Source organism: Desmodus rotundus, chromosome 5 (genome assembly GCF_022682495.2).
Source record: "Desmodus rotundus isolate HL8 chromosome 5, HLdesRot8A.1, whole genome shotgun sequence".
Taxonomy (NCBI): domain Eukaryota; kingdom Metazoa; phylum Chordata; class Mammalia; order Chiroptera; family Phyllostomidae; genus Desmodus; species Desmodus rotundus.
Window position 1 is genome coordinate 87,742,065 of NC_071391.1, and position 15,554 is coordinate 87,757,618.

At 40.7% G+C, this 15,554-nt stretch overlaps 1 protein-coding gene across 7 annotated transcripts in view; it reads right to left on the minus strand.

Moving 5' to 3' along the window:
* The window catches only part of SIK3 (SIK family kinase 3), a 307,559-nt gene that overhangs the window by 26,863 nt on the left and 265,142 nt on the right, over positions 1–15,554 (minus strand). For 5 of the 7 annotated variants that reach the window (XM_045204075.3, XM_053925709.2, XM_045204073.3 and 2 more), the window contains exons 7-15: positions 13,028–13,146; positions 12,376–12,486; positions 11,687–11,830; positions 11,177–11,254; positions 10,941–11,050; positions 9,435–9,588; positions 9,020–9,175; positions 5,899–5,969; positions 3,484–3,627 (exon numbers count right to left, since the gene is read on the minus strand). In XM_045204075.3, the coding sequence (XP_045060010.2) occupies positions 3,484–3,627; positions 5,899–5,969; positions 9,020–9,175; positions 9,435–9,588; positions 10,941–11,050; positions 11,177–11,254; positions 11,687–11,830; positions 12,376–12,486; positions 13,028–13,146 (1,087 nt within the window). The remainder of the gene's footprint in view (positions 1–3,483; positions 3,628–5,898; positions 5,970–9,019; positions 9,176–9,434; positions 9,589–10,940; positions 11,051–11,176; positions 11,255–11,686; positions 11,831–12,375; positions 12,487–13,027; positions 13,147–15,554) is intronic. The other 2 variants (XM_053925710.2, XM_053925708.2) reach the window with 1 other exon arrangement.

Below are 15,554 nucleotides of genomic sequence, written 5' to 3' on the forward strand. Positions count from 1 at the left end.
TATGATGCCACTTCCATGTCATATCCAGAGGCCAGTCATTACCCTAGTCTGCTCCCCTGTTAGAGGGCTCCAGGTATACAGCTTCCATTTCCACTTACCTTGGGTGGGCTTAATTGCCACGCCTGGTGAGGTACTGTCCTGGGATCAAATATATCCAGTTCTTACAAATATACAAGGTCAGAGAGAAGAGCTTCTAGATATCCCTCAGGCCAAGCTATTATAAAAACTCTTACTTTTTTTTTTTACTCATCATGTCTCTATCTAGCGCCTTTAGAAATCTAAAATTCACTGTTTGACTCAAAGTTTTCCCTGAGCAGTAAGCTCTGTATGACCCAAAAGAAGCTACAGTTAGTTTTGTGGTCAATGGTCTGGCCTGGGATTAACAGGTTCCATGCTAGAAGGGCGATGGGGACTTTTAATCACCAGGCGGAGATAGCACATTCTTAAGAATGTGGACCTCAAAATCTAGCAAAGCAAATAAGGTTACCTACTGTGAAAATTAACTTATCTTTTAACCTCCTAATGAAAGATTATTCATGTGAATTACCTTCAAAAACTCCACTGATCAATCAGAACACAGCCAGTATCTCAGAGAAAGAAAGAACAAGCTATTGATAAGGAATGCCTGAGACAGCATCAGGGTTAGACGCTAACACCTACACTCGTGACCTAATCAGAGAGAGATGTTTAAGGGTTACGCAGATAAAAGACTGCCAAAGCAGCATTCCAGCAGCTGATGGAAAGGATCAAGGTTTCCTGTCCAGCCAGAGATGATATCACAGTGAACTATGGGTGAAACGAGGTACCACCTTGCCAGTTACTCATTCTGGACTGAAGCAGAACCAAGAATAAGGAATAAAGTTAACAATCAAGCTCAGATACAATGCAGACAGGGAGGAAGAAGAGTCTGATGACTTTGCAGAGGTCCAAAGAGTTCTGGCAGCAAGTGAAAGCCCTTTATGCCCTCCTTTCAAATGCTGACTTCTGTTTCCGAAGCTTGACACAGTAGTGGGCTACTGTGAAATGAAATGAGCATGAATATATATTTGTTTCAGTAACACAAAAGACATGGCAGACACACTCCAGAAATGGTGATCACAAAAGCTGCTTTTAGAGGCATTTCCTCGATACTTCTGTTTTAACTTGGAGTTAAAGCAAGCAAATATTGTTTTCTTCTCAAATTTGATCCTTACACTTTCAATTTTTTCTGATAATGGGACACATTTCTGATTCGCTCATAAAGCTGTGTTTTTCAAGTAGTTAATGCAGTCTATCTGCACAAAACCCATTCTCCCATCACAGCAATACTCCTAGGTCCAGGTAGTTCATGACTGTTCCAGAAGCTCAGGGTGTGAACAGACTGACACCCAGGTCAACCTAGCACAGTAACTTCAGAGGAACAGCCCTGATGCAGTTGCTCATTTTGAAATCACTGTCAGTATCAACTGTTTTATTTTTATTAGCAATCATGTTCAAAATCAAGACAGCCTCATATTAGGCTGTTATTCCCACTACACATTTCAAACAGGGATTGGCTCCCCACCTAGATAACATCTATCCTATGTTAGTTTTTCTTTTTTAAATCACACTTAAAAACTTAAAAAATTTCAAATTACACACTTCCAAGATTAAAAAGGTTGATCAGACTCCTCTTTGTCTCACTGCTTTTGTTCATCCATTATTCCCCAGAAGAATATATATATTTGCTGTTCTTGAGTCCTTTCCTCTGGAAAATACAAGAAATCCAATAATCTGTGTAGGTCACCAATTTTCAGTGTTACAGCCATGGAAAAGTTTCTCTTTCCCACTGTGGACTAACTCCAGTCTCGTGTTACGATATGTGCTGGGTTTGCATAAATGGCCCACCTTACCCAATCTGCCACTCATAAAGTGTTTATTTCAATTCAAACTTGCGTGACTACAGGTAAACAGGCAGCAGACAGATTTCCAGCAGGCAAGGCCCTGACAATGACTGCAGGCAGGGTGGAAACCATATACACTGAGTTATGAGCCAATGTAGTGTTCCTTTAGTAACAAATACAAACATGATATAGAATCTGTGATAAAGGCTAATTGTGGAGATGTGCTGATCTTCATGATTCTCTGATAACAATACCTCCTGAGGAACACTTCAAATTAAAACAAGGATACCCAAAGGACTTCAGCTAAACTATAGACCCTGACAAGGGCTGAAAAATTAAGTGTCAGGCTGTGGAGGACAGAAAGACTGAAACAAGGAGAAATACAGTGGTAAAGGGTCTCTTAAATAATAAGAGCTCAGAGTTATCAAGAAATCATAGGAAACTTACGGAGTGGACAAGCAGTTTCTAATAATCACTCAAAGAACCTTCTGATGCAGTACTGTAACAATGTAGGTCCTGAGGGATTTTCCTTAGAAAAATACTGTCTTTCTGTGCCATCAGAATTTTGAGAATTGTCATTCCTGATACTAACAGGAATGACAATTTTTCACTAAGTTATTCGTGGTCATTTATAAAAGTTTATCTTCCTTCTTTCAGAATTCCAACATGGCATTAATTATGTCTCATTATGCCCAGAGTTCACCTCTCTCTGCTGTCACAATAAAAAGCACTGTCATACTTGCCCGTGTGAACTGGTTGCCAGATTTAATAAGAATAAATCTATAAACTTAATTTTCTTGAAATCTGACTGCTTTTCAATCTTCTCAAGTAAGAATGCTTTTCATTGTCCTCTGAAAAAGATTAAAATAAGTTCTAGCAATCAGGGTGGCTTTGAAAGTGTGACCCATGAGCTTGGGGATGTTTTCAGAATGACACAGTTAAGATTTGTAGTCATCAAGGTATTCACAAAAGATAATCATCTTAATGTAGCAAAGTGTCATTTCTCTTTGCTTCTAGGTTTACTTGGATTCAATTTTGTGAAGTTTTCTTGGCCAGGTATGGTTAATTTTTTATTTCTTCAAGAGAATGAATTATAAATGTGACAGAACCCTAAAGAATTTGCCATCAAAATATTGCAAGAATGACTTTTCAAGCACAACAATAAAGAAGATGCAGTATCTCTGCTTTACCATTCACAAAGAGATGTATCTTCCTCCATATCCTAGCTCATTGTTCAGTGGTAACATGATAAAAAATGCTCATTCTTTTGAAGGTGATGGGTTATTAAAGGTCAAGTTTATTAATATAGCCAGAAATCTTCTTATTTCTAGTTGGCCCTCTGAGATCTTCACCTCCTTGTAGGTTTCAAGTTCAATTTTATCTATGAGTCAACAATGAGAATCACAAGAATCAAGTGCAGACAATAAACATGTCTACAAGGTAATAGGAAAGAAGAATCTCAAATTGCTCTGTGTCCTGCTTAGTGCAAGGAGCTGAGAAGATGTAAGTTCAGGATGCTATTTAAAGCTTTGATGCTGGTTACCATCACTGTTAAGACTAGCCGGAAGGGTGCCTGTCTGATGAACCTCAAGGAGCTCACATAGCTCATGTGGCTACTCACCGATGCTGATCAGGTACCAGGTGAGGGGGCCAGACCCGGGAACGGAAAGGCTGCTGTCCTAGCTGCCGTTGTAGGTCCGGTGGGATCTCAGCTGTAGGGCTGGTCATGGCCAGTGTATGTCTTTTGGACCTATTTGCCAAGTACCTGCAACAAGCAGGAGCACATTTCATAGTAAAAAAAAGACAGAAGGAATATTCCTCAGCAAGAAGCATTAGAAGTTAATCTAAAGCACTCAGAATGAAATAGTGCCACAGCTCAAAAAAGGCTCCATGGCAAACAGATCCCTGACTGGATGAAAGTGAAGCATGTCCAAATGGCCAGCAAAAGTTGGCTTATCATTGAAGTGACTGAATTTTGGACCTAAGAGCAGCCATTAAAGAGAAGAGAGAAGGCAGATGTAGTTCATAAAGATTGATTTTCCTTATTTCGTTCCATTCAACGGAAGAATTTATTTCCTACTTGTTAATTTTATTCTTTTTTCCCCCCCTCCAAATTTCAAAAAATGTAAGTCGGAGAGAATGAGCCCCTAAGGATTATTCCTAGAGATGAGCCAAGGGAAATATTAAGAAGGGTTCCACATAAGTCTCTAGATCCCACTGGTCCCCAGGTTTTGAGAATGACCTCACTACAAGTCTCAGAAAACAGATCCTTCCATTCAGGGACAGTAAATTCCAAAACTGCCCCTTCCCTCATGCCCTTGACTGTAACTCGATCATCAGAGAAGACAAACTGATACTGTTCCCTGGCAACCAACATTGTCTAGAGGATGAAGAGATGAAACCACATGAAATGTTCAGAATTGTTTTTAAGGGGAGGAAAAGGCAAGGCAAGAAAACAGAAGTTTCAGAAGCTGAAGAGTTGACAAGCTGATGCTTTTAATCTGGAGATCGTTCAAATCTGTCCTGTGGTCCATACCAGTGGGAAGACATTGGACCCCCTTCATCTGGTTGATTCTTTCCTCTAGTACTGCTGCTCTTCTTGGGCATACATGAAACAAGTGCTATTCCTTTTCATTGCCTCAAAACTAATGGGCACTATTTTATGCTTTAAATGTTGATCTAAAGAAGAAAGAAGATGAGGCTCAAGGAAGTAAAGTCCAAGACAAAGAAATATAAATAAAATGAAATACTGCTGTCTAATTGAAGTAGGGAGGCAGTTAAGTTTCCTAATTTCTCTTCAGGACACCAGCAGGACCCATTTGCAACTTCATATACCCTGTTATCAGCAAACTACACAAACAACAGCATCAAAAGAAGAAGTTACCATGATTTTTCTTCTATTGGTTAAGCTGTAGAAGGAGCTGACCCACCTGCCAATGCCCCCTGTTTTCCACTCTTATTGCCACATGGGACCAGCTTCTTTTTGAATAGTAGCTCTCATACAGAGCTACTGGGGGTAGGAAGAGAGTACTGGCTAGTAACCATTAGGTTCTTAAAAAGTGGTCTTGCTTCATTCATAAATACTTTGCCTCTTTAAGCTAAAAAAAGTTATCAGACTATAGAGTTTAATTAATGGCATGTAAACTTTCAAAAGAGTAAGCCATTAGCAGTTTAATATCCATTTGATAAAGACACCCAACGTTTCCCCAAGAGCTCATGAAAACCATTTTATTTCAACTCCCCTCAAGGGAAAAACATATAATCTTGAATAATACCTGTATTTCTGGGAAAATACATGCTGGATTCTGGTCAAACCCCCCTCTGTAGAAAATAAGATTGGTAACTCCCACAAGGGGGCACGCATGGAGCTGAGGAGCATGGAGCTGAGGAGCATGGCTGACGGAACTGAGGTGAAATGGATAGTACAGCATGCCTGATGGTCACTGCTGTTTTCTGTGAATCAGGCATCGCTCAACAAGGCTCTGCGAACCATGGACATCTGCATCTGCCCCTGGCCCAAATCCAATATTCTTTTTCAGTATCTCTTTGTTGGTACAAGGAGATGGAAGAAGCACACAGCAAGCAGTACAAAAGGTATTCATTCTCCTGGAAAGGAAGAGTCCATGCCAGAGGTCCATGGCCAGACTAGCTAGGATCTCTGTTATATCCCAAATTTCCAATTTCTTTTCAGTAAGCAGTTCTTGGCAGGGAGGAGTGGGCTTTGTGCCTTGTGAATACTATTAAAGTTGCAATATGAAAACAGGGAGGCAAGGAAGGTAGGAGGGAGGAGGGAAAAAGTTCTTGTGGTTAATGCTATCACATAGGGGACTTCCAATGGTGCTTATAGAAATGAAATTTTCTGGGTAGTCTTCTGTTACTTCCATGGGGGAGGAACATGCCATCTGGCTTGAGCACAGAGACCACTCAAATGTTGTAGCTGCACTGTACCACCTCCTTGGGCAGACGTGACCTTTCATTGGTTGCAGAAGGAGCCTGCCCAAGGACGTTCTGCAAGCACTGCCAGATGCCACATTACCTCTGCACAGCTTCCTGATCAGGCTCCCCATCTGAGCTCTCCTCGTCCACAGGGGTAACTGCTGGCACTGCCTGAAAAGAGACAGAAAGGAAAAGCTCAGGTGGTGCTTCTTCTGGCAACTCAACTTGGGGCAGGTCTCTCTGTTAATTTTCTTCTTTACAAAACTTTTCTTAGGACCCCTGAACTATTCAGAACTTCCACATGCCTTTCTATTTTTCCATTTTTACCTTGTTCTGGTGATTTTAATTTTGATTTCTTCCTCTGACTCATCTTCATTCATTCATCTATCAACAAAGAGCTGAATACCTACTGTGTTCCAGGGTAAAATGTGAGTTAACAGATGTAGTTCTTGCCCTTGTTTTACAGTCTAGTGCAGGACAGAGACAAGTAAACAGATAATTTCAAAACAGCACAACCAAGTCCTCTATGGGTCAAATGAGAATCAAGAAAGGCATCCTGGAGGAGGTGACCCCTAACCTGAGACCTGAAAGATGAACAGGAGCTAGCCAAGCAAAGAGGAAAAGGTGTCACAAGCCTTTGAGGTTTCGAGGCTGAGAAAAGGCCTGCAGGTATGTAAGGACCTGAAAATACAGAAGCTGCTTCTGGATTGTCTACTAAGTGACCTGTTGTTGCACATTAATGCTATTTCCAGAGTTCAGATATCTTTAATTCCAGAAAGGCAGAATAGTTTTTTAAAAGCACATAACATACAATTGTGCAGTTGCAATTAAATGCTTTAAAACTGCTGTTGCCCACCAAAACATGTAAATGAAATGAGAACAATCACAACGCATGCTTTAATGTGACTCTTCCCACTGCTTATGCCCTGGAATGCTATGCATTCTTGATAGCTACTAACAGCCTTGTGACTCACATAATCACCATGCTTCAGGCACCAGAGCAAAAATCATACTTCAATGATTTTGAAAGAGCATTTTTTAAACAGATAACAATTATAAAACAAAATTATTTTTGGATTAATTTATTGTTTCAATGTTTCTAGGATTTCCAGATCTCTCATTACAATTCTGTAAGGCCTGGCAAAAATAGGATTAGGGAGAAAGCGGCTATAAATGACGCAGGAGAGGAACACTGTGGCCAGTTATAAATGACCTGTCGTTTCACATTAAAAACTTTATTTTGAGGAAGGGGCAGTGGTAAACCACTCAATGATTTCTTTAAAAAAACAAAAAGATTTTATTCATTTTTAGAGAGTGGAGAAGGGAAGGAGAAAGAGAGGGAGAAACATCAATATGTGGTTGCCTCTTCCGTGCCCCCTACTGGGGACATGGCCCACAACCCAGGCATGTGCCCTGACAAGGAATTGAACTGGAGACCCTTTCTTTGGCTTGCAGGCTGTCACTCAATCCACTGAGCCACACCAGCCAGGGCCCACTGAATGATTTCAAGCAGGGGCATGGTGTTACCAGATTTGTATTTTAGAAATCTAGCTTACTTTAGCTGCAGAGTAAAAAGTATTGGTGGAAGGCCAGTTAGGAGGTCACTGTGTTAATGTAGGCAAAGGATGACAATGGCTTAAGGTACGGCAGTGAAGATGAACTTTATAGATATTGGATAAATAATTTGATATGGGGAATAAGGGAGAGGGAAGACTTAAAAAGATAAAATCCATATCCCCAGCTTGTGTAACTAGGAGAATGACAGTGCTATTCACTGTCACTCTGGAAGAGAAACAGGTTTCAAAGAGTCAAGACAAGTTCATTTTGGGACATGCTGAATTAAAATTGTGAGTACTTGTAGGATGACTGACTAAATCTGTTGGGGGGAGATATCTATCTTATCTGTCTACCTGCATCTCCATCCCAAAAGAGTATGCTGTGCTGCAGAATCACCTGATACCTTAAATTCTGAGAGTGCACAAGATTACTCAAAGTATGTAAAAAGAGATGGAAATGGGGCCTAAGATTAAAATTCTGGGTTTCACCAACTTCAAGAACAAGCAGAAAGGGAACCTGAAAAGAACAAAAGAAAATATGTCAAAGAGAAAGTGGTCAACAGTGACTCATAAAGTTGGGAGGTCCAAAACGACAAAGATTAAAAATGTCCACTGGACTTATCAACAAAAGCTTGTTACTGACCTTGGCATAAACAGTTACAGTGGGCAGAGTAAGTCACTCAACCTCCCATAAAAGTGTTCCTGATCCTTTGTAAGCTGCTCTGATCCGGCTGTTCCCTGAATGCTTCTGCCACCTACTTCCTTGTCCATGGTAGGTATTCACTCTGGCACTTAATTGCACATGGTCTTTTGCGATTATTCTAATACTTCACATATGTTGATCTTGTCTTTCCATATTATAAACTCAGTGAGGCCAAGAACTACAAATATAATTCTTTCCTTCTCCTGACAGCAGTGTTACGGAAGGCATGGCCCATGGACCTGAGCCAATCCACCAACTGTTTTGTTACTAATCCATGATAAGGTTAAGTGTGGAAATAAACAGTAAGATTTTAAAAATCTTAAAAAGTAGAAAGTAAGATTTACAGAGCTATGGACATAATTACTACCCAATCTTAAGGTACTATGAGATCGAATGAACAAATGAATAAATGAATGACTTTACCTATGACATGAAAATAACCAGAAATAAACAGAACCCAGGGGCAGGGGTTTGAATGCAACCACCACATAAAAAAGAGAGACACCAACTGACTAGGTTAACACTTGTGAAAGTCAATCAAGTGTTCCAGGTTGTACCAAAAGTGCAAGGTATTGTTAATCAAAGGAGAAAGGGTTTGTAAGATAACTTGGGAAACCAATCTAAAAAGTAATTTATTACAGCGAAAACTGTTAGATTCCACTGCACTCTGGCAGGGTGGCAAAGGTACTTAACGAAGGTACAAGTGGCCCACTGTGGATGAGGGTCTCCTGGAGCAGGCTTCAGTGTAGAAATTATTTGGTTAAGAAAAGAAGTTAGCCAAAAATACAGATAGGAAAATTCTGCTAGCCTGAGAAAAATGGGGATACACTAAGCACCTTAAGTTTAGAGAAAAAGGAAAGTCAGACATTTAGGTTGAAGATTCTGGTCTCCCAACCCAGGGCCCACAACTTCTTTATCCAAAGCCTCTGAGAGAGTAAGTTGGGCTCTGTGCTGCTACTCACTGGTGTCATGGTGACGAGTGGGGAGGGTCCCCGTGGGCGCTTCAGCAGCTGCTGGGCATGGAGCTGGATGTTGGCTCCTCCATCTGATGCCCTCCGGCCAAGGGGGCCCATTCCATTTAGCAGCTGTAGTGGGGGCGGCTGTAACAGGGACTGCTCCTGTTGAGAGTGCAGTGGGAAGGACAGACTGGTGAGGTAGGGGGGAAGGAGGAGAGAAAACAGCAGGACTCTGACCTACTGAAATAAAGGGATCTTTTGGTTGTGATAGAAACTAATCTTCCCTCTTATCCAAAATATGTTGCAAAAGAAATTTGTCCTCTATAAGAAAACCTTTAAATCCTGGGGAAGGTCTCTCAGTCTCTCAAAGGAAGTTCAAATGTGTTTCTTCTGGGGCAAGCCCTCTCCCATATTCAGGTACCTTGTACTCAAGCTGCCCAGTTGGTTGCAAATTTTGCATGGGCAACAGATTGTGCATGAAGTTCACGTGAGGGGCCACCTGTAGGAAAGGAGCCTGCAGGTTGACTCCAGGAAAGCCAGGGAGGAGCTTCTGCAGATCATCCATAACTTCCGTGCTGATAAGAAACAGGATGAGAGAGAAGTTTTGTGAATATTCTTACTCAAAAGTGTTATATCCCAAAACTGATGAGACTGGTAACTGCAGCACATTTATTTTATTATATATTTTTTACTTTCCTCCTAAATTTCCCAAAGCAAGCAGAAGCCTAATGTGTGGCTTCTGGCTCTCTGCCACTTGGCTATTTGGAACTGGGGAATGCTATTCTTTATTGACCACTCATGTAAAACCAACAGCTCTGAGCCAAGAGGAAATACTGGCACCAGTCCCGTTCAGGTCTGAAGAGTCTGGGGGAGAAGAGCAAGTTTCTGGAGGACACAGGCCACCCACTAAAGCAATGGCTGCCCGAGGCAGCAACTGATTCACCAGGCAAAGAACGCAATTACTCCTGTCTGTGCTAATAGGACAGACAAGTAGTGGATGTGCAGGGCTGTCCTACTACAACAGTAGGATTTACAGCACACTTTAAAATAAGGGATCTTTCCACTCGTAGAGCAACACTGCTGACATAGTGTTTGGAGCCAGAATGTTCCCCTATTGCCTGTTTGAACGTAGGCCAAGAATGAGAAACATAAAGCAAGCAAATCAGCAGGCCTGGGGATGGTTTTTGTAAATCACTCAGAGAAAAGAGGTATTTATAAGAAAACTAGCTTTGCCCCTAGTTGAACTCCCAAAAGAACTCTTGACACAACGTGACACAACTTCTTCTCTCCTCAATAAAGGAAATATTCAGAAAAGAGGTAAGGATATTTTTAGTGCTGAGAGTCTTCAAATGTAAAATAAAAAAGGAGAGAGCCGGCCTTCAGGACACTGCCCCAGTGTGAGGGCATCAGGAATATACTAAAGGACTATTTTGGGAAAACATTTTGGGAAGCCGGTGCTTATTCAATGTGTTTTGCAATTCTTGTTCCCTTAATTTAATTTGTAAATCATATTGTATCATTTATCCTCATTTCCTAGATGAGTCTTGCATTAGAACATGTAGCAAACATCTCTAGAAACTGTCAAAGTCAGGTGAATTTTAAGGGGTACTTTTATGACTTAATATGAGAAGACCTCAATCTTTTGTAGGCAGAGACTATAATATCCCTCACCAAAGGATTGTGATCAATTAGTATGATTTTGGCTATAGGTCCACCATCCATTAGGGACAGCTCTGTAGTTTTTTAACAAGTCTATTCCAATCTAACCAGGGACTCTGAACTAGGTTAAAAAACCTGTCTTGGCCACTGGATTAGATTTCATCTGGGAGACACAATGAAGTAGGAAAAATGCACCATGGTAGGAACTCATAGTCAGATAGGAATTCTTTGCGCTGGTGTTAATTAGGGCTGTTGGTCAGATACTCACCGTGGGTCAGCCACACCCACTGTGTGCCTCCTCATTGACAAATAGCGAACCAAGGCTTCAGGGGAAGGCTCTTCACCTTCATCACTGTCCAAGTTCACTGTCCCATCCGGCTGAGGTGGAGGAAAACAATTAAATTAGAAATGAGAAGTAATCAGAAGTAAGAAGTAAGGAAAGAAAGCAAGGATATGGTAAAGAAAGTGATTTCAGTTGACAACTATTCAGAGGTTGCTACTTGCCTCCACGATTTGATTCTCTGGGTTGATCAGCTGCACCTGTGGAACACTGATGTTCATGGTGGTACCAGCCTGCTCCGCCTGGAAAGCAGTATACACAGATACACACATTACTTGAACGCTAGAGGAACATGACAGTCTTTCAAAGTATTCTTGATTGCTAAAGTCTATGTTTCTACCTCTGTGTCTTTGGTTCCTTTGCCCTTAGAAGCTACATTAAAAAGAAGCATTTTTTAGAGATGAGAGTCTTCTTCAATGATTGTTGTTTCTTAAACAAACAAAAAACAAAAACCCCCAAACAAAACCCATCTCGAGTACTCAAATACCCTTTTGTCTTCTCTAAGAAAGGTTCGGATCTCTGCTTGATCTCTGACAAAAGAAGAGGTAAGTGGATGGGATAGAGCTAAGGAAGAAGAAACTCTCTTAAGAGTTAGTGAGCAATGGCTATCCACCCTCTGCCCCCTGCTCACAATGTTACTTGTCCTGAATCTGGTCACTGGAGTTATTGCCCACCTGGATATTGACTGGTGCTGGAAACGCCATGGCTCGAGGCATGCTAGGAGGTGCTCCCACACGCAGGGTTTTATGTCTCTTATGTCGATCACACAGTAGACTGTAGATTGCACTATAGTGATCATAGGCATCTGATCTTAATGACTACCAAAAGAAAAAAGGAAGAGAGTAAAAAAACCTGGTGACATAGCATGTCAATGACCAAACCTTTCCAACAGTATCAGTAGAAGACCAAAGCACCTTCTTTCCAAGGCCCAGAAAGGGGTAAGAAGAATAGGAGGAAAACAAAAAGACCCAAGTTCCCGATGGTTGGCAGATGGGAGGGGGGCTGAGGGGATGGGTGAAAAAAGTGAAGAGATCAAGAAGTACAAATTGTCAGTTACAGAATAGTCACGGGGATGTAAAGTACGGCATAGGGAATATAGTCAATAATACTGTAATAACTATGCATGGTGTCAGATGGGTACTAGACTTATTGGGGTGATCACTTTTTAAGTTATATAAACGCCTAATCTCTATGTTGTATGTACACCTGAAACTAACATAGTGTTGTATGTCAAGTATAATTGAAATATTAAAAAATTTAAATAAAAAAGCCCCAAGATCCCAGAAAGGAGAAAAAACGAGAAAAGGCTGAACAGAGGAAGTATGACTACGTCTCACTTTGTTCTCCATTCCTTTAGAGATACCTGTAGTGTCCGCTCTTTGTCCAGTCCCATGTCTTCCATGGCCAAGAGGACATCCTCATTCAAAGAATCTGTCTGTCTTTCTTCCTTTAGCTGTTGGCATTCAGCTATTAGCTGTAACATAAAAAGAAAGGTAAGGTATCAAATCCCCAATTAGCCATAGGACATATGTATATCATCACATATCAAGCTGTTCCCTGTCCCCTAGCTTGGGATATTTTTGGCCTCAGACAAAGCCTAAGCAACAAAGCCCTGGCTATTCAGCTGTGAACAGACAAGATTCTAATTCTCCTGAGCAATTCTGGGGTACCAAGGATAGCCATAATGGTTTAAATAAAGGTATGCGATAGGAGCCATTGAATAAGCATAGTAAGTAAGAGGAAGGAGACGTCCCCATGGTGGGTAAGCTGCAGAATTGTGGGCTGTACTGTGTCAAAAGCCAAGAAGAGACTGATTTAGGGATAAACAGTAGGAAACTGGTATCACTATTCTCCAACAACTCTGCTGGTTTAAAATTCCTACTTTCACTCCTCGCTTACGTATTACACAAGAGTTTGTCCCCAATGCTACCTTGTCATGTCCTGGCCTGATTACAATTTCATGCCAAAGAGACTGTAGTCGTTCTGAGAAGAGTTCCTTAAAGCTCCCTGCTCACCCTGTCAAAGGTGGGATCGGTGTCCCCCAGCTTCATCCACTTGTGCTTGCAGATCTGCTCCATGGAGAGGCGCTTACTTGGGTCCAATACCAGCATGTGACGGATCAAGTGCTCACATTCTGCAACAGACAAAGAGCCCATCCTTCATCTTGGGGAGGGAGATACCCGTGGTGCCTCTAATGAGGCAAGGTAAGCAGGGAGATTTTCTAACTCCCTTGCTTCTCATTTGTCTTTCCTGATCCTTGGTCCTTACCTATGTCATTGCTTATTCTAGAAGGGACTGGGCAAAGGCAGAAAGAGGTGGAGAAAAGAAAAATTCAAATCTGCTTGTCTTGTTAATACCTTTACTTTACTAACAGTCTGATTAGAAAAAGTTTGGGGATAATCCATACACTTCATTTATTTATATTACACATGGCCCAATTTAACACAACTGATGAAGAGCTGAATGTCCTTGGAAGAGATTCAGGATCTTATAAGGACCTCAAAATAGTGAGTTCTTTCCTCCTTAATGTATTACTATGTGTACACTAATGCTTTTGGCTTAGGTGACCAAAAGCTCTCTTCAAAACTCAGGGAATTAAAATTTGTAATGGTTCAAGGTCAGGGGAGATTGGCACAGGCACAAGATGCCTCCCTACTACACACTGAGACTCTTTGACAGCCTTATTTATAATTTTCTCAATGCTGTTTGAACATTCACAGGTGCATACAACTGGACTCTGAGCTACAGAGTCAGATCAATAGATATTTCTCTCTAGGAGCTCATACTACATAATATATTGCTGAAAGAATAATGGATTCAAAATTAAGAAGCTTATATTTTGATTTAAAAACCACCCTCTAAGTTTTCTGTAAACTGAGGGTATTGAGGATGATGTGAGATTAGTGCTGGTGATGATGATAAAAAACAGCATTATTAACACTCTTCTGAGCACTTTACAATTATGATTACCTCATTTAATCCTGACAGCAGTCCTAGGAGAAGGGTACTATCATCATTCCCATTTCAGAGATGGTAAAAATTAGGCACAGAGAAATTAAAAAACTTGTCCAAGGTCACATGGTAAGTCAGATTTCAAACAAGACATTCTGACTCTTTGGTGCTCTTAACCACATGCTATACTGCCTCTGTAATGCACAGAACTGTGGACAGGATCCAAATTTCTGAATCGCTCTTGCAACATCATCATCCAAGCCACCATCATCTGTCACTTAGACTATTGCAAAAGTCTCCTAAATTGTTTTCCTGCTTCCACTCTCCAAAGGGAACAAATAGCCCCTTTGCTCCACAGAGAAGCAAAGGGGCTATTTCTAAAACATAAATCTGAGTATATTCCTACCTTGCCTACGATTCTCCAAACTTCCCATAACCCTCAGAATACACTCCAAAGTCCTGGGCCTACAGTCTTGAGCCTCTGTCTCTGACCTAATCTCCTGCTCAGTGAGCTCCATCCAGTCACACTGGCATTCTTCCTAGCCTGTGCCCATGCTTAACACACTCCCGCCAAAGGCCTTTACACTCACTGCTTTAGTTGCAATGGCTGCTCCTCTGACCTTCACCTGGTTGGCTCCTTGTCATTCAGGTAACAGCTTAAATGTTACTTCCTGAGAAAGGTCTTCCCTGGCCACCTAAAGTAGGCCACCACTCTCTTTTACATCACACACTAGTTTTCTTAACACTAATGATTTCTTTGTGAAATTATCTTATTTATTTATTTACTTGTTTATCATCTAACACCCCGACCACAATGTAAGGTCTATGTCTTTCCTACTGCTGTTTCCAGTAACGAATCCCCAATGCCAAAGATGGTCATTGTACTTATAGAAGCTCAGTAAATATCTAGCAAATATATAAACAAATAAATATTTACTGAACATTTACTCTAAACAAGATTGTATTTGTGAAAATGCTTTTAAAATTATAAAATTCTGTAAGATATAGGTTTAAAAATTTTGTTTCTATTTCATTACACCTGTCCTCAAAATAAAACTGGGCAGCAATAACAATAAATTATTGCTAATTTAAAAAAACTCTTTATATACTAGGCACTGTGATTCCTAACTATTTCATTTCATCTTCACAACAACTTTAAACTAGAGGCTATTATCAGCACCGTTTACAAAAGGAGAAACAAGTTAACAAACTCAACATTGCAAAGTAATCGCAGAGCTGGGACTTGAGAGCTATGCTCATTTATCCTGTTACACATCTTCGCATGGATATAAATTCTGCTTGATCCATTTTTCCAGAGTGAATTCAACTGTGCAATGCCACAATTTCTGCACCATTTGGCCAACACTATTTTATATTGTCATCTTTAAAGGAATACTGAGAGTAATTAAGGCAAATTACTCTTAATTTTTAATTTATTCTGATTTAGGAAATATAACAAAGTCCCAATATTAAAATGATTTTTAGAAGGCATTAATTTGGTCTTGCTTTATGACTAAAAATATATTCAAATGCAGCATAGATCCTAAAGCCTGAAGTTGCTACATCCCTTAAAAAGAGGGAATGCTATCT